This window comes from Drosophila navojoa, chromosome 4 (assembly GCF_054131105.1).
Source record: "Drosophila navojoa isolate 15081-1374.11 chromosome 4, UAZ_NAV_1.0, whole genome shotgun sequence".
Lineage (NCBI taxonomy): Eukaryota > Metazoa > Arthropoda > Insecta > Diptera > Drosophilidae > Drosophila > Drosophila navojoa.
The window spans coordinates 17,470,277-17,486,877 of NC_142892.1; the positions used below are offsets into that span (position 1 = coordinate 17,470,277).

At 44.5% G+C, this 16,601-nt stretch overlaps 3 protein-coding genes across 4 annotated transcripts; 2 read left to right on the plus strand and 1 right to left on the minus strand.

Moving 5' to 3' along the window:
- SLC22A (SLC22A family member) lies at positions 1-4,105 on the plus strand. The gene is made up of 5 exons (XM_018101643.2): positions 1-431; positions 503-743; positions 2,543-2,646; positions 2,714-3,665; positions 3,739-4,105. Exons 1-5 carry the CDS (start codon positions 205-207, stop codon positions 3,916-3,918), a joined length of 1,704 nt encoding a protein of 567 aa, XP_017957132.1. The 5' UTR covers positions 1-204; the 3' UTR covers positions 3,919-4,105.
- PolH (DNA polymerase eta) lies at positions 3,808-7,533 on the minus strand. Its single transcript, XM_018101640.3, has 3 exons — positions 6,984-7,533; positions 6,428-6,924; positions 3,808-6,362 (listed from the first exon to the last, which is right to left on the minus strand). Exons 1-3 carry the CDS (start codon positions 7,416-7,418, stop codon positions 4,661-4,663), a joined length of 2,634 nt encoding a protein of 877 aa, XP_017957129.1. The 5' UTR covers positions 7,419-7,533; the 3' UTR covers positions 3,808-4,660.
- A 95-nt stretch (positions 7,534-7,628) lies between these two features.
- On the plus strand, positions 7,629-15,265 carry LOC108651754 (uncharacterized). 2 transcript variants are annotated; one of them, XM_018101636.3, is made up of 7 exons: positions 7,629-7,819; positions 9,596-9,936; positions 10,000-12,004; positions 12,073-12,477; positions 12,544-13,999; positions 14,054-14,147; positions 14,212-15,265. In XM_018101636.3, the coding sequence occupies exons 2-7, from the start codon at positions 9,612-9,614 to the stop codon at positions 14,550-14,552; spliced, it is 4,626 nt and encodes a 1,541-aa protein (XP_017957125.1). In that variant the 5' UTR covers positions 7,629-7,819; positions 9,596-9,611; the 3' UTR covers positions 14,553-15,265. The 2 variants fall into 2 exon arrangements, with proteins under 2 accessions (XP_017957125.1, XP_089116536.1); XM_089260410.1 differs by lacking the exon at positions 7,629-7,819 and adding an exon at positions 7,941-8,366.
- The last annotated feature ends 1,336 nt before the right edge of the window (positions 15,266-16,601 follow it).

Consider the following 16,601-nt stretch of genomic DNA (forward strand, 5'->3'; position numbering starts at 1 on the left):
TTGGGCGATCGCCCTGTAGTTGTGATCCGACGCTCGCAGTGTGTCTCGTGTTTTCGTGCCGTGAACAACGTAAGAGTTGTTCGCATTTAAAAATAAACTTGGCAAATATAAGAAAAAAGCGAAATCGTTCAAAACACACGCGTATAAATAAACACGGAATAGTTCATTAATTGTGCACAAATTTGTGAACAGAACTTGGGATCAATGCCGGCTACCGAGGAGTCGCCACCTCCGACCATTCCCCAAATGGAGGTGGTCACCCAATCAAATGGCGCCGATCCCGAGGACATCACCCTCGATTCCATATTGAAGCACATTGGGCAGTTCGGTCGCTTTCAGCTGTTCATCTTCCTGCTGATCTGCTTGCCAATGATGTTCCATGCCATGTTCTCGGTGACGTACGTCTTCACGGCCGGAACTGTGATGCACAGGTGAACTTTAGTTAAGCTTTAGCCAGTTGGTCGGCGAGACGAGCCTCAAACGAAACTCTTCAAATCAACAGATGCAACATTACAGAGTGCGACGGGCCCAATAGCCGCTACGAGGAGCCCTGGACAGAGTACAGCATACCAAAGAATGGCAAGGATTTGGACAAGTGCCGTCGCTACGAGAACAAAGAGCTCTCCAGCTGGAATCAAACTGCGGACATTTGTGTGGCAAGAAATTACAACAAGGATAACGCCGAGCGATGCGCCGACAACGATTTCGTATTCCGTGATCAAGAATTAACCATTTCCAATGACGTGAGTATCAAAGTTCTGTTGTGCGAATAACCACGTCAGCGAGACGACGATGTTGGGGGCCCCGACACTTATCAGGCCAGGGCCCACAATAAACGCCAGACTCTCGCCAGGCATGGACTTTGATAATAAGTCATCCGATTTTCTGCGCATGTCAGTGATCCAAGCAAGACTTGAGTCAGGCTGGCTGGTTTTCTGGTAACTATTCGGCTACCTTATCACAAGTTCAATGACTAGCCCGGCCTCTCTACATGCTTGCCGTCACCTTTGATCGGTCACCCTCGCAGAGGGGCCTACAAAACTGTACAATTGTAAATTTTCAGTGTCGATAAGCATGGGCCAGACGGCTAACTGTAAGCCTTCCACTGCTCATTAAGCACTTGCTCAAATATAATCAAAATCGTATAGTCTGAATGGCTCTATCACTATCTATTTTAACTCTACTGCTTGAGAACTATTTACTTTTGTTGATGTTACAAATCTAAGTTGCTCTCTTTACATTTTTCTATGATACGATAATGAGTTTTCTCAGTTTTGGATATGTCTGGTTTTTAATTGATTTTCATTTTTTATAAGCATGACAAGAAGTGAACAGAACAGGTTTCTATCATAATTGAGACGCCTGAAATGAGCTGAAATCACAATTTAGTCCTTATAAAGTAGTTATTGGCATAAGGGGTTAGAAACTAAAAAGTTGTAATTAAATAATTATTAGGCAATATAGATATAATTTCATATAATAAACACAACTATTTTGATTTATTTTTATATAGAAATGAGTTATTTCTATCCTATTTTTTTATTATTTAAAAATTATTAATTATATATTATATTAATTACTTTTCGATACTTTTAATTACATTCTATAATTTAGGCTTCAAATTGGTTTTGTTATATTATTTATTTTCTAAGCTTTCGCTATCACTTTGCTCAAAACTAAATAATTTAGGTATTATAGTTTGTTTACACAGTTTGAGAGCCCATGAAGCTTACATTGAATCATTTCTAGACACGTTCGTAAATTTCAAATATATTCTCGTGCATACCCTAGTGCGATTTAACACTATTTGTTTGTGTAAAACTCTCCTAGTTTAACATTATAAATACTATTTTTTATTTATGGCGCTATTAAAACTAGAGGAATATGAAATATGTGTAGCTACGCCGAGTGGGGGCATGATAGAGTCTAAATTGTTTGAAAGCTACTCTAGAGATTCTAGGAAATGCGAGGAACTGTCGATAGTTGGCAACAGAAATAAATAATTATAGATTATAGTGATAGATTATAAATGAATCTGTATGAATCTGTAAAAACGTAATATTACTATTGATATTTAAATATGTGAGACTAAGAAAGTCAACATAAAGCTCTCAATTTCATTGATTGTAAACATTTAATAATATTATTGTTGAGGTAATGCCTAATGTTGTTTACCAGGAATAGTTGTTGTGATAAGCTCAAAGTTTTATCACTCGACTTATTGGCCTTGACAAACGCAAGATAAATGTGCCACAAGCCGCGTCTGGGCAGAGCCGAGGCTCAGCTTTTCAGGGGCAATTTTAACGGCAATTTGCAGCATACATATGTAAATAACGAGTCTAGATTAGATATGCAAATGGAGGCAAATCACATAAAGAGCTGATAAACAGACGAATAAACGACTCAAGTGAATAAACGACCTGCGAAATGGAACTATTGTAGTGCCAATTTATTATTATAAATGATTGCAACTTTTTCATTAAGAATTCCTCAAGATGGATCAGGGAGAGAGCACTAATTTATTCTAAATTACCTTTTGTAGTTTGGAATTTACTGCGAAGATGAGTGGAAATTATCGCTGGTCGGCACCATCAATAATCTGGGGCAATTCTTTGGCATACCACTGGGAGGTGTTGTGGCTGATCGGTGAGAATGAAACCCACTAAATCAGGAAATTTTCCATAAGCATTCGATTAATTTGTTTAATTTTCAGCTATGGCCGCAGCTTTTCCATTGCGCTGGGCGGCATTTTTGGGGCCGTGCTGGGCGTTGTGCGCTCGTATTCGCCCAGTTATATTTGGTTTTTGATCTTTGAGTTCTTGGACAATCTGACCAGCAGCACGCTCTACTCCACGTGCTTCATCATCGGCATTGAGCTCGTCGGACCGAAGCGGCGGGTGCTCGCCTGCAGCGTGATCACCGTTTTCTATGCCGTGGGCGAGGTGGCGCTGGCCATGTTCGCCAAGGGCTTCCAGAACTGGCGCAATCTGCTGCGGATCACCTACGGGCCGTCGCTGATCCTGCTGGCCTACTTCTGGATACTGCCCGAGAGCGTGCGCTGGCTGCTCAGCGTCGGCAAGGAGGAGCGTGCCCGCGGCATATTGCGACGCGCGGCCAACGTGAACAAGCGCAGGCTGTCGGAGAGTGTGCTGGACAAGCTGGTCATCGCCAACAAGGACAAGCTGCAGCAGTCCGAGGAGAGCAAGTTTCCCATTCGCGAGGCCTTCCGCAACTTCAAATGGCGCATCGCCAACTGCTCGCTCTGCTGGATTGTCAATGTCCTGGTCTACTATGGGCTGAGCTTGAATGTTGTGCTCCTGGATGGCGATAAGTATAATAACTTTGCTTACATCGCGCTTGTGGAGATTCCGGGCTTCTTCATGCCGCTGCTCATCATGGATCGCTTTGGCAGACGCTACTCGCTGTGCGGCCTGATGATCTTCAGTGGCCTCTGCTGCATCGGCACCATTTTCGCTGGAGGCGATCAGCAGGTGCTGCAGCTGGTGCTCTTCCTGGTGGGCAAGCTGACCATCACGGCCAGCTTCCAGGTGCTCTACTTCTTTGCCTCGGAGATCTTTCCCACCAACCTGAGGAACAGCCTGCTCAGCTTCTGCTCCATGATGGGCAGATTTGGCTCCATGCTGGCGCCGCAGACGCCGCTGCTGGTATGTCGGGACAGAGATCACATTTCTCAAATTCTATTTCAACTCAATTTTGGTTTTCTGATTTCTGATTTAGGCCAAGTATTACGCAAACGCTCCCGCCATTCTCTTTGCCTGCGCCGCCATCTTCAGTGGCTGCCTCACGCTCTTCTTCCCCGAGACCACGAACCTTGTGCTGCCCACCACGGTCAAGGAGGCGCACGCCATCGGTGTCAAGAAACCGCCAAAGGATCAGAGCATCAACCAACCCGCATAACAGCCTTACTCTCTAGTCTATAAGCACTTTATAGTTCTAAGACAACCACGAGACAGTTCAAAGACAACTTTGCATTATATATCATGTGTACCTATATATATCTCTATTTGTCATTATTTTGTCTTAAGTACTTCGAGATATTAATTAAAATAGACTACATTCGCTGCTCCACTCAGAGCCAAAAATATTTTAATCTGTTTTTCTGTCAGAGGACTGCAAAATACCCAAAATCCAATCCAATGGAATCCATTGAAAGGATTCTAGTTTGATTTTGAAAGTGGGAGTATTAACACACATTAAGAAATTATTTAAGTTTTAATATGCAATGCAAGTATTTTACGAAAATTTAATTTTTTATATTTTGTATATTTTATACAAAATGCAAAGAGGATATAACTTCGATTTCATTTAATAAAGTTATAATGAAACTTTATTTATTTGAAATATGTATATCGTATGATGAATAATCTTCAACTTATATATGAAAAAAAAAAAAAAAAAAATTGCTTAATATAACTAGTAGCATAACTGGTACATAATGGCACACAGACCGGAATGATACATACGATAGTTCTCAATGTGACTTTAATATTCAACTAGACTCAACACCTCAATAGTTGCCACATGTGAGTTAGCTTAGCTGCCTTAGCTGCGCAAATAAATTATTATTATAATACTTTCATTATGGAGGAACTGACTGTTTGCAAGCATGATTTCAAATTATGGTAAAGTGTTGTGCTTCCTAATTGGTCTGCGTAAAGAACTTGGTAATCGAATGGTTAGCCGAGGTAGCGTTTAAGGTACTGTTTAGCTTCTTGCTGGCAGGCGGCGGCGTTGACTTTTTGTTCGTTGAGGTGATAATCGTGCGCACCTCCAGCTGATTGAGTTCGCGCTGTAGCTTTTTGGCCATATGGAAATCCAAATGCTCCGGCATATCCACGGATTTGACATATGTTTTGCATTCGGCGCAGAGCTCCATGGGTGCATTGCTGCAGCTGGGAGGTGGTTCCAGTGGTTGCTTGGGTGCCAAGAACTTCGTAATGCTATTGACAGGCTTAGGAGTTGTTGTTGTCGTTGCTGTGGCTCCGCTAGCCTTTTTAGCTTTCTTTGCGGTCGCAGCTTTGGTTGGGGGTGAGGCAACTGTTGTGGTTGTGGCATTCAATCGAATACGCTGCGCTTCCTCGCGCTGCTCCGAGCGTAGCTGTCGATTCAGCTGCTGGGCAAAGTGATGATCGCGATGGGTTTGCAGCGCCTTCACATCGTCGGGTATTTGGGCGCCACACTCCTCGCACTTGACAAAGCTGATCAACTCTGGGCGCAGCTCTGGCAATGCGTACTCCACGTACGTACTCGTAAAGTCTGTGGCTGTCGCTGGTTCACTGGAATTTTCCTGATCCAATTTACGTTTTGATGTAGAAGGCAGAACTTCAACCTCTGAATGGGGATTATGATTGCTTGACTGTTCTGGTGGCACAGTCTCATTTTCTTGATGCGGCTTATTATTGTTTGATTCAATCTCATCCAGTTCTGCGGCCAAATCTTGCATTTCAGACGAACTGTTGGCCTCAGACTTTGTCTCATTTGATTGCTCCGCATCTTTCTTGACTTCTCTTTGCTGCTTCAGATACTTGACAAAAAAGCTCTCTCTAAGTTCAGGAGGCGTAGAAGCAGGCGTTAACTTGTCGTCGCTGGCATCTCTTGAAACAGACGCATCAATCAATTTCTTTTTATATGATTCAAAAAAACTTTTCTTCGGTGCTTCTGTTGCATTGAGAGGCGTGGCTGTCACCTCTGCCAGCTTATCGATTTTAGTTTCCTCTTTCGGCAATTGCTCTTCCGAGGGCTCCTCTTTGCGCGCCTGCAAGTAATTCGCGAAGAAGCTCTTCATTTTACCCTCTTCGGTTTGCTTCGGCTTCGCTTGTTCCACAATTGGCTTTTCCACAGACTCCTCCACACTGATGCGACGCTTCTTGGCAGCCTGGTTGGCGAACATCGTCTGGAGACTGTTCTGCGCACTGGATGCCGATTCGAACTTGCCCACACTGATACCCAGGAATTTGATGGCATTGTTGAGGGCAGCCTCGCTGCCAGGACGCAAGAACGTTTTTGTATTGGTCTTGATCAGCTCCAGCGACTGCTTGACGAGCGTCTCCTGATCGCATTGATTGAGTGGCATGGAACGGGAACTGGCCACCTCTTGGCCATCGATGTCCTGCACGTACTGCACAACCATTTGCTTTGCCTTACGATTGTTTTCTATGAAATCCTTCTCTAGACGATCATTTATCTCGCTCGCTAGCTCCCCTAGCCAGTGCTGCAGTGTCTTCAGGCCAGTTATATTATTGCGACCGGGGAATTTTTTGCAGCAGCCAATGCTTTTGGAGTAAAAACGTGGCGTCACCGCCTCCAGATCGATACCACGTGCTATGTTGTGCAACCAGGTACTGTGGGGAATGGGAAGATAGTTAATCAAGAACCATTTATAAAGGGGAGTTATTCTTCAACTCACCCACTCTTCTCGTCCAACTTGCGCTGCAAGTCCTTCTCGCTGTACTTGAGCACCTGGCCCAAGAATTTAACGCCGAGTGTTTCGCACACTGTTTCTCCGAATTTGCCGCCCATTCCCTTGATTTTACCCACCGGCAGCTGGTCGAAGAGCGGCGGTATCTGCGCCAGTGGCAGTATTGTCTGTTTATTCGGCTTGTTCATGCCCGCCGCCAGCTTCGCAAGTATTTTATTATGCGCGATGCCTGCCGAGCATTCGTAGCCCGTTTCTGCCTTGACTGCGGCACGCACCTCACCCGCAATGCAGGCGCCAATCAATAGACGTAAGTCGCTTTGACGCACTGCCGGAAGGTCGTTGGGATCGTAGGCAAGCACATAGCGTTCATCATCCACATAAGGATTGGCAAAGCGATTGGTGATCTTATTCACATAATCGCCAATATTATCATAGCCAACGGCATAACAATTGACCAGCTCTTCGGGCTTCAATGAAAAGGTGCCCTGGAAAGATATTCTATTGTATTAGATTTAAATAAATATTTACTCTATCCAATTCTTACGGTTTGTAGCTGCTCAATGCGCTGATTAACTGTCTCTGTTATGTCCAGATAGGCCTCATCTACAGATGCGCGTTCCAGCAGCTGGGTGAAGCGCTGCAGCACATTGGCCACCTCTTTTCCCGCATCGCGGTATTTACTCGTATCTGCCTTTTCCCTGATGTTGGGCACCTTGCACAGGATTATGTCGTGGCACAGTTCCTTGGCCTCATCGCCTCGCATATGCCGTGTTACACCCTTTGCACGCGCCGCATAGTTTACAGCTATGATGCCGCCTCCGCGCCAAGGATTGTATTGCACCACAGCCAGCGGCTTGCCTTGATACTCGGGATGCTGTTTCTCCTCTACTTGGCAGAAAAAGCAGTCCATGTCTACCAGCAGGACCACACGGTCATATTTGTTTTGCATGCCAACAAAGGCACGCGTGGAGTTACTCATATTATTTTGTTTTTAATATTCGCTGTTCATCGCTTTTGTGAAATTGCGACTTTGATTTTGAACGCAACAAGCGGTCGGCAACAGCTGAGCGGGCGTGCGAGCGGGACAAGCATATAGTACTGCAGCGTGCTTCAGTGCTGCCATATGACGCGTTTATCCGAACAGCTGTCTTGTTAGCATTGAGTTCAGTTGCCCAAGTGGCAACGCTATCGAAAAGATGTAAACAGGCGAATTAGTTTTATCCAATTATGTTTTGCCAATGGAAACTTTAAGTAAACAAATAAAAATGTGTATTAGTGTATGAAAAATGGTTTAAAATGTTTCGAAATTCAGTATAAATCAACTGAATAAAGTGGCATAAGGCTTGCAGCCAACCGAGGCTATTCCGCTACTTTTTGAATGTACGAGCTCAATTGTTTGAATAATTAATGAAGTGGAATGAATAAGTATTAAAATTAAAGCGTTTTTAAATTTGCATTGTTGGTAATAAGACTATTATTATTTTATTGAATATTTCTGGGTGAATACTATTAGTTCCGGCTTATATAAAATTTTTGGCAAACCGCAGAGCTATTGATTTTTTTCGAAATACCGCTTGCCAAATGCAGCGCATATACAATACACACACATGCCTACATACACACATACACGCCCACTCCCATACACATACACACACGCACGTACAGATTTACTCATTTAGCTTAATGCACACGCATTGCAGATAATTATCAGAAGAATTATTGATCGGCATTTGACCTGCGAGAGCCCGGCTCTCTGTGTGGTCAAAAATAGAATATTTCGTGTCGTGTTTGAATCTATTTCCGGTGTATATATTTCGAGTCATGGGTGCGTCATTCAAAAGTTTCGTTCCTTGTGTTCCCCTTGATTTACCTCTAGTGTTATTCTTTATTTGATATATGTATGTGTGTCCAACTATGGCTTAATTAGGTAAGCGCACGTAGAAGCTGCCCAGCCCCAGTCAAGTGGCATTTATATTTATTGCTTGACCAAATACTGTGACAACGATTTGACTTGGCTCGATGGGTGGGTTGGCTAGTGGGTCGGGTATGCGTGGCCAGGTATTGTGTGTGTATAATTGTGACCTAATTTCGCATTATTAATGGATAAAGAGAAAGAATGTTAAAAGGAAGCGGCAGGTGCAGCACTGACCTGTTGTAATATCTCATGTCGTGCCCATCAAAAATCACTTATGAATTTCAGTTGTCAGTTGTTAAATGTTGTTTAAGGGAGCAGCGACTTCTATTTATAAATGGTTTGATATTCATAACTAGGATATTAAGAATATTAGTATTAAACTAAATTTCTCACTTTTAAAATATTAAAATTTTTTGAAAATTTTTTCAAGAACAAAAATTCTAAATAGCTGATTACCTAAAACTATATTTTATATAATATTTATATTTTATATAATTTGTAACTATTTAAAATGAATTATAAAATGGTTGGCGTAATAATAAATATTAAAATGAAATCGAATTCCAAATTAAATTAAATGCATTTAAATTTTTGTTTGTTTTATTTATATATTATTATTATTAATTTTTTTTTTGCCCATATATATTATTAACAAAGCTGTAAAATTTTTGTATAATTATTCTAAATAGTTAAATGAAAACCCAACTGACTTAAATAGTATTTATTAATAAACATAAATATGTATACATATGATAGAGAGAGATAGCGAGAGAAAGAGAGAGTGTGAGAATAATTTGACTATTAATGTCAAATGTATTGCTGAAATTAATTTAAATTAAAGTGTGGTAATCCAAGATGACAAACCCTCAGCCGCAAACGCACAAACATATACAAATAGAGCTGCTAGAATTACGCTACAGCTCTGCGCTCTGCCTCCCAGCATAAGCGCGCAATTATGCTAATGGCTGCTGCCCACGAGAACGATAACAACTACTGCTCGAGCGAGCCCCCTGCTAATAGAGAGTAGCCAGTAGCAGAGTCAACCCACTCAGACTCAGACACTCAGCCGGTCGACATCATCAGCGTTACTTTTTAGGGGACTTTGGGCTGTGAAGCAGCGAAGCAGCTCAGTCTCTGTTGGACGGCGGACGATGAAGTCATTGGGGCGTTATATCGCATTGCAGTGCTCCATTTGATTTGATTGCTTTTAAGTGGTTCGTTTACTTTTGTGCCGCTTGCAGTGAGGACAGCGTCGCCATGGTGAAGATTTTGCAGGCCTACAACTTTGCCAAGCAGCAGACATATGCTCTAAACGGCGACATTCTGGCAGCCACCCTAATTGGCAACAATCGCATAGCCATCAGCAGTGCGGAGCAGTTTATCGAGATCTATGACATTGGTGGTAAGCAGCAGCAGCAGCAGCAGCCACAGCAGTCAGAGCAGCAGGAATATGGCACGCAGGAGGATCAAACAGCAGCGGGAGATGCGACTTCGCCCACGCCAGCGATTGATGAGCGTATGCCATTTAGGTATACCTTGGCCACAGTCGGCGAGGTGGTGCAGCTTATCTATTGCGAGGCTGGTAAGCGAGGGCCTTACATAGTATATATCTTCCATCTAGCTCATATATTCCCACTCACTCTAGGCAAGTACCTGCTCACCCTGGAGAAGGAGCAAGCTGGCAGTCCGGTGCACTCAAACAGCACCAGCATAAGCTGCACATCGAGCAGCAACAGCAACACGGTTTGCTCTGAGGACGATACCAAAATGTTCGTGCGCATCTATGCGAACTTCTGGAAGTTCCCAGACGCCAAGCTGAATGAGCTGCCCATCACAATACGCATTGCCTCGATGACAACGCCCAAGACGCCGCTGATCGAGAGCATCGATGTGATTGAGCTGCCGCTGCGCAGTCCGCCGGATTTGGTGCAGACCTGTCAGACGTCCGGCAACATAATCGTGAGCAGCAAGGACCGCATCTATCTGTACGAGTATACGCAGTGCGTGCACGAGAATACCCAGCCGAGGTTCTCGTTCATCGACTTTCTGCCCTTCAAGTTCTTCGTGCAGCTGAACTTTGTGCCGCTGCGCCTGTGCCTGGCCGAGAATGTCATCGCCTGTCTGAACCATCGCTATTGTGTGGCCTTCAAGGTGGTCGATGCACTGGCCAACAAGGCGGCAACCGCTGCCGCCGCTGCTGGGCATGATCACAGCTGCCTGGACAATGATTATGCGGGCGACGAGCCCCTGTCAGAGTCGCTCAGCTTGGGCAGTAAGGCGAGTGCAGCGGCTGTCAGCAGCACGCACAGTCAGCAGAGCTGTGAGAGCGATTCCTTGCAGTCGTCCAGCAGCGCCAAGCCTGTGCTGATAAGCGGACCGGGCTTAGCTGGACGCACGCCTCTCGATTTCAATGTGGCGCGACTGGTGAACACGGCCTATGGACGCGAATTCGAGCCTGAGCTGCGTTCTCAGTGGGATCAGTGCGAGAATGGCAACAATCGCTGCGGCGGCACGGAAGATAACACGCAAGAGATAACCATAACGCCACAGCGCGCCTCGGACATTAAAATCAAGCTTATCAACGAGGCGAAGGCCATGAATGTGCGAGGCATCGGTGCAGGCGGCAACAGTGTGACGGAGGACGTGTCGGTGCAGTACGATATACGGAAACTGCTGCAGATATGCATGAGGACTTCGGATCCGCAGTCACGCGTCTTGGATATACTGAGATGCATGGACCTGAAGGCCATCTATCAGCGCAACAACGAACAGCAGCCGGATGAGGATGACGAATACGACATGGGCAACCAGCAGGTGCCCAGTGCCGTGACCACTTTCAAGCATGCCAATCGCCGGACTCTGAAGTCCTCGCAGCACCAGCGCTGTGTGGGCCATGCGCTGCTCGTGGCCAGCAGCGTGGATGGCTATCTGTATCAGTTCTGTGCGCAGGGCAAGTGGTACAGCGAGAACGAGAAGCCGGTGGCCAGCTACAGCTTTACGGCGCCTGTGCTGCAGGTGCATGTGAACGACTATGTTATCTTTGCCGTCACCTCGGAGTCTGTGGAAACGCATACCTCGCGCATTGGCCACAAGCTCTTTCACAATCGCTTCGAGTATCCGAGCATTGGCGGACTCTTTCCCGAGGAGTCCTCGCCAGACGTCAGCTCACCCATTGCTGTTATCGGCCTGGCCGCCTTTATGCACGTGCAATTCGTGTGCGTCAATCGAGAGCAGTTGGTGCTGATCACGAATACCGCGCTGGAGCAGCACAAGCGTCGCAGCACCGGCGAGGTTGTCCCGGTGGCTGTCAAACGGAACATTGCAGCTAGATTCCTGGCAGAGGCCAAGGCCAAGCACAACAGCCTGCTGAGAAGCAGCAGCACCGCCGCCCAGTCCTCTGTGGTAAATGAGTGGACGCTCTACAACCTGGAGGTGCCCAAGGTGGAGCACATTATAGAGGATCTCGAGGGCATTGCCGAATCGTATCGCAGCGTAAGCAGCTCGAATTTCTACGATTTAATGGAGGAGGCGCATATTATGCTCAGATTGAGCTTGACCCTGCAGGGCGAGCGCTTGAGTGTGGAGAGGGAACAGGAGCTGCGTAAGATGTTTATGGCCAATTGCAGAAAGTTGGCTGACTTTTCCATACGGTAGGACAACTATTATTAATATAATACATATAGAGCCATGTTAATGTTTCCTCAATTGTCAACCACAGCTCCAATAAGCAAGAAGTCTACTTGCAAGCCACGGGCTTCTACAAGATGTGCCAACTGCAATTGGTGGATATCTATAACAACTACATAGCCGCGTTCATGGACAACGAGCAGGTGGTGGAGACATCACAGTTAGCTGGCCTCATCTATACCGTAAAACTGTTTTTGCTCAGCCTGGGCACGGATCGCTTGAGGTCTTCGTTTTTGCATCAAACTGTCTCGCCATATTTCACGCCCGCTCGCGTGCTGCAGCAGGGCTACAAACAAGTTCCTCTCTCCATGGAATTTCTCAATATGTTCATCAAACATGCGCCCGCCGATATACCGGCGATAATGCTCAGCTCCCCAGTGGTGGCCGATGCCATGAGCGGCGAGCTGATCAATTATCTCAAGTACTTGACGACGCTGTAAGTGGGCATATGCAGAGCTAATTCAAGTTGGAATTTAATTGAATTATTGAATTGAATTTGCAGCACACCCGATGAGAATCTGTTGCTGGCTGTCACAGCTTGTCGCATGTCGAACTATCTGCTCGCTCAGGAAGTGATTGCCAAGTCCACGCGTCGCTCTCTAGCTGTGGCGCTGATCAAGCATAAGAATGTGCTCTTTGATGACAGCACTGTGCTTTATCAGCGTCGGCAGCAGCCAGAGCCCCAGTCGCAGTCGCTGAATGCCGCGCGTAAGCGCTCCCGTCGGGGCGCCACAACGAAGGGCAAGTCTTCGGGTGGCTGCGCATCGACGCCGACGCCCAGTGCCATAATTTCCTTTTCGGATTTCTGCGAGACCATTCTGCTGGCGACCGAGCAGCCCGCTCTCATTGAGGCCATTAGCGATGCCTTCATACATGCTCTGTGCATGGAGCACAGCCTAACGCTGGACGTGGTGCTGCAGCTGTTTCTGAACTACATCGCCTCGCACATTGGCCAGAAGGGCTATCAGACGTCGCAGAAGGTGTTCGTGAACATCTTGCAAGTGTATTACTATGATCTGTACGACGTGAGCTCGTCGCTCCAGCCGCACGAAGTGCGCTCGCAGACGCCGCCTCAGCTGGACGACGACTATGATGATGAGTGCAGCAGCTCGAGAGCGCCCTCTCTGCACAGCGAGGCCGATGTGCAATCGCTGTCCAGTTCGTGTGCCAGCTCGGCGCCCGATGAGCGCTCGATCAGCGGCCGACAGCAGCGCATTGTATACGACCAGCTGCAGGATCAGCAGGGCGGCTCCCCATTTCAAAAGCGCAGCTCGAATGCTTCGTTGTCTCAGCTGCAGCCAGACGGTGATGCGGCTGCCACAAATCTGAAAGGTCTCAAAATACTCTTTCGCATGTTCATGGGCCGCTTGAAGGCTCTCAGTGATCTCATTACTGACCTGCAGTCTGCTGATGTGGAGCAGCAGAGCAGCCGCGAGGATTTCTTAAATCTGCGCATGGAATGCATTGCATATATGGTCGGCATGGCCCCGAACTATTGCAGCAAGCCAAGCGTACGGCAAGTCAACGAACCACTATCGAACAAGCTGATATTTGTGCCCTATATACCCGATTACAAGCTGCCAGAGGGCGAGGAGTTCGAGCAGCACATCAAAGCCTATATACGACCCATTCCGTGCTTGTTGGAACGTCCGCAGTACTTGAATCGCTTGCCGCCCTTTGAGCGCAGCGACTTTAGCTATCCCAAGAAGGACGAAGGCGAGTTCGAGGTGCGCTTCACGGGCTGGCACAATGAGCTCTTGACTCTGACTCTCAAGATTCAGAGTCTGCTGGCCTCCAGCAAGGTGGATCGCGAAATCATATCGGAGTTCTTGGCATTCATACAGAAATCGCCGAATCTAATAGGCATCGATAGCTTCTTGGTAATAATATTGCCCAAGAATCTGGCTATCAATTATATGCTTAGCTTCTGTCCCGCCTACTTGTGGCAATATGGCAAGGTAAGAAATGAGTTTATAAAAATTGAAGTTAATTGTTAATTCTTTCATCCATAGTCGTGCGGATTTACGCCTAAGCATTGGGAGTCGCTGCTGCGTAAGATTCTTAGTAAACAAGAATCGCTGCCCAATTGGAAATCACATATAGCAGGTATTTGTTGCCTTATTAAATATTGTCTAAATGTAACTATTTATTAATTTGACTTGATTCACAGAAATACTAAATAATCTCGTAGCTGAGCTGAGCTTTGAGGAGCTGCTGCAATGCTTTCCCAGCGAGGTCATCAAGAGCCGGAATACAGCACAATACTTTGCCAAGGAATTTGCTGAAACATGCGTTTTGTACGAGCACGAGCAATTGGTATTTCAGAGGCCTGAGAAGCCGGCCGACAGCAGGGATCACTTGCCCATGGATAACATCGATGAGGATAATGTATTCGAGCTGACGCTACGCAAAGCCGTGGCCAAGCAACGCAGCATCGCGTTGCGCTCGATGATTGAGTCGACGGGCACTCAGCTGTTCGATGCTACTAGTAATCCTATGTATAATCTATAAACAGTCTAGGCTTGCTCTGGATATGTCGGAGCATTCCCCTTTTAACTAGTTGGAAAATTATCATACTTGCAAATTTATAAGATTGATTGATATATAACTAGGAACGTAGAGAAACAAACAACGTTGTAGTTGCGGCCGAGAGCTGCATATTTATACTGTATCAGTTTATATATATACATATATATATAGCACTATATAACATATACATATATGAGAAAAGTTTTTGTAGAATCTCTAACAAGATATTATAATTAGTTCACATTTTGTTTGACACAAATGCAACATTTCGGACGGTATTTACAACTGTGGATATAAGAATTGATTTACGACTAACTTTTGTAGGTTGTATATTAAGAGTAGGCACTTTTATGCAGTGTTCGCTAGTGGCACGCCATATAAAACCAGTTAAAAGCCTGTTAAGTGCTTAAAAAAAAATAAAATTAATATAAATTCATTTAAGCTGTTATTGAGAACAAACTCCTGAGTTGATTGTTTGTTTTCCGGCACTTGCTTTATATACACTCCAAAATCTCAGTTTGAGCACGCTTTAGTAATCTTAAATATGATATTTGTATTTGTATTCTTAGCTAAACGGTCTCTCTATCTCATATATAAGATACACCCACAAAACAAACAAACACATTCCAACATCAAGTGATATTTTTTAAATTCTTGCATAAAGTTTAACAATAAATATGAATTGTGAAATGAAAGAGTTTTTGCACTATTGTTTAATGCGCCATATGAGACGGAAGTTGAAGAAATCAAGCAAGATGCAACTGCTGCACGGGACATCCAATTCGAAGCAAGAATCGTTAGGATTGGAGACTTTGGACGCTTTCAGATGCGCAACTATGTGCTGCTCTGCCTGCCCATCATTTGCAGCACCTTGCATGCCCTTTTTATTTACAGCCAGTTCTGTGGGTCACAGGTATGTAGAGCGTTGCCTATTGAATTGAAATTAATGTGGAATCCACTACAGATGCTACATTGGCGACTGCGACAGTACTACTATTATCCGCATCACAACCTACTCCTATGAAGCTACTATTAGCTTCATAGAGCCTTGGCTGAATTTTACGACACCTAGGAGCGACGACGTCTGGGATCAGTGCAGTCAATATAAATCGATTGGAGTTGGTTGTGAATAGTCAGCTGCGAATCGGGATACAAACTGATGGATGATGAAAAAACCATAGCCACAGAGGTGAGTGAGTCATGGAATTGTTGACATGGGAAAATAAATATCAATTAAAATTATAAAAAAATCATAAGTTTACATTTACAAAAAGAAATTATTAAAAAGAAAAACAATTTTAATAATGGGCTACAGAAATGTTTTACGTCTAACGTTTGTATCTTGTATATTAGAAATAGTCATGGCAGGGCGTATAAAACCAGTTGAAAACTTGTTAAGTGGCTGAAATGGGAAAATCATTAGAGTTATTAACGAGCACAAGTTCTACACTTGTATTTTGTTGTTGTTTATTTTTCAATTGCCATATGGTATTCCATTTGTGTTTTTAGCTAGACAATCTCTCTATCTAGAATAAATATACACTTACCAAATACATGTTCAATTACTAGCTAATCTTATCATTTGATATTATTTAATATAGAAACTGGAAGGGAAGTTTACTGTGTCCTCAGTCGAACCAGATTTGTATTTCAATAAACTGATGCACTGATTTATCATACACGCATATATCATTTAATATTAAATAAAGAAGGAAATTCATAATCTACCGATAATCATATACTCTCATATATACACAATATGAGAATTGTAAATTGTTTTTGATTGATTAATTGTGTTGACTTAGTTCATATCTTCATATCTTCAAAATCTGAAAGCTGTAATGGAATCTATGGAATCCAATTATTATTGTCAATGATGACAGTACATACAAATAGAGCAATATAATTATCAGATCATCAGGCGCCGCGTTGCGTAGCAGACATTTTGGCGGGGCGAGAACACATTGCGAACAGTTGTAATTTGACAATGTATAGACGATGTCAATCAAGTCGTGTTGAAGCCATTTATGA

Coding starts and splice junctions, on each gene's coding strand:
- LOC108651754 (XM_018101636.3), top strand. CDS start 9,612: ATGGTGAAGATTTTGCAGGCCTACAACTTTGCCAAGCAGCAGACATAT. Junction 12,005..12,072: donor TTGGCTGACTTTTCCATACG/GTAGGACAACTA, acceptor TGTCAACCACAG/CTCCAATAAGCAAGAAGTCT. Junction 14,000..14,053: donor ACTTGTGGCAATATGGCAAG/GTAAGAAATGAG, acceptor TTTCATCCATAG/TCGTGCGGATTTACGCCTAA.
- PolH (XM_018101640.3), bottom strand. CDS start 7,418: ATGAGTAACTCCACGCGTGCCTTTGTTGGCATGCAAAACAAATATGAC. Junction 6,925..6,983: donor GCATTGAGCAGCTACAAACC/GTAAGAATTGGA, acceptor ATATCTTTCCAG/GGCACCTTTTCATTGAAGCC. Junction 6,363..6,427: donor AAGTTGGACGAGAAGAGTGG/GTGAGTTGAAGA, acceptor CATTCCCCACAG/TACCTGGTTGCACAACATAG.
- SLC22A (XM_018101643.2), top strand. CDS start 205: ATGCCGGCTACCGAGGAGTCGCCACCTCCGACCATTCCCCAAATGGAG. Junction 744..2,542: donor AATTAACCATTTCCAATGAC/GTGAGTATCAAA, acceptor TACCTTTTGTAG/TTTGGAATTTACTGCGAAGA. Junction 3,666..3,738: donor CGCCGCAGACGCCGCTGCTG/GTATGTCGGGAC, acceptor TTTCTGATTTAG/GCCAAGTATTACGCAAACGC.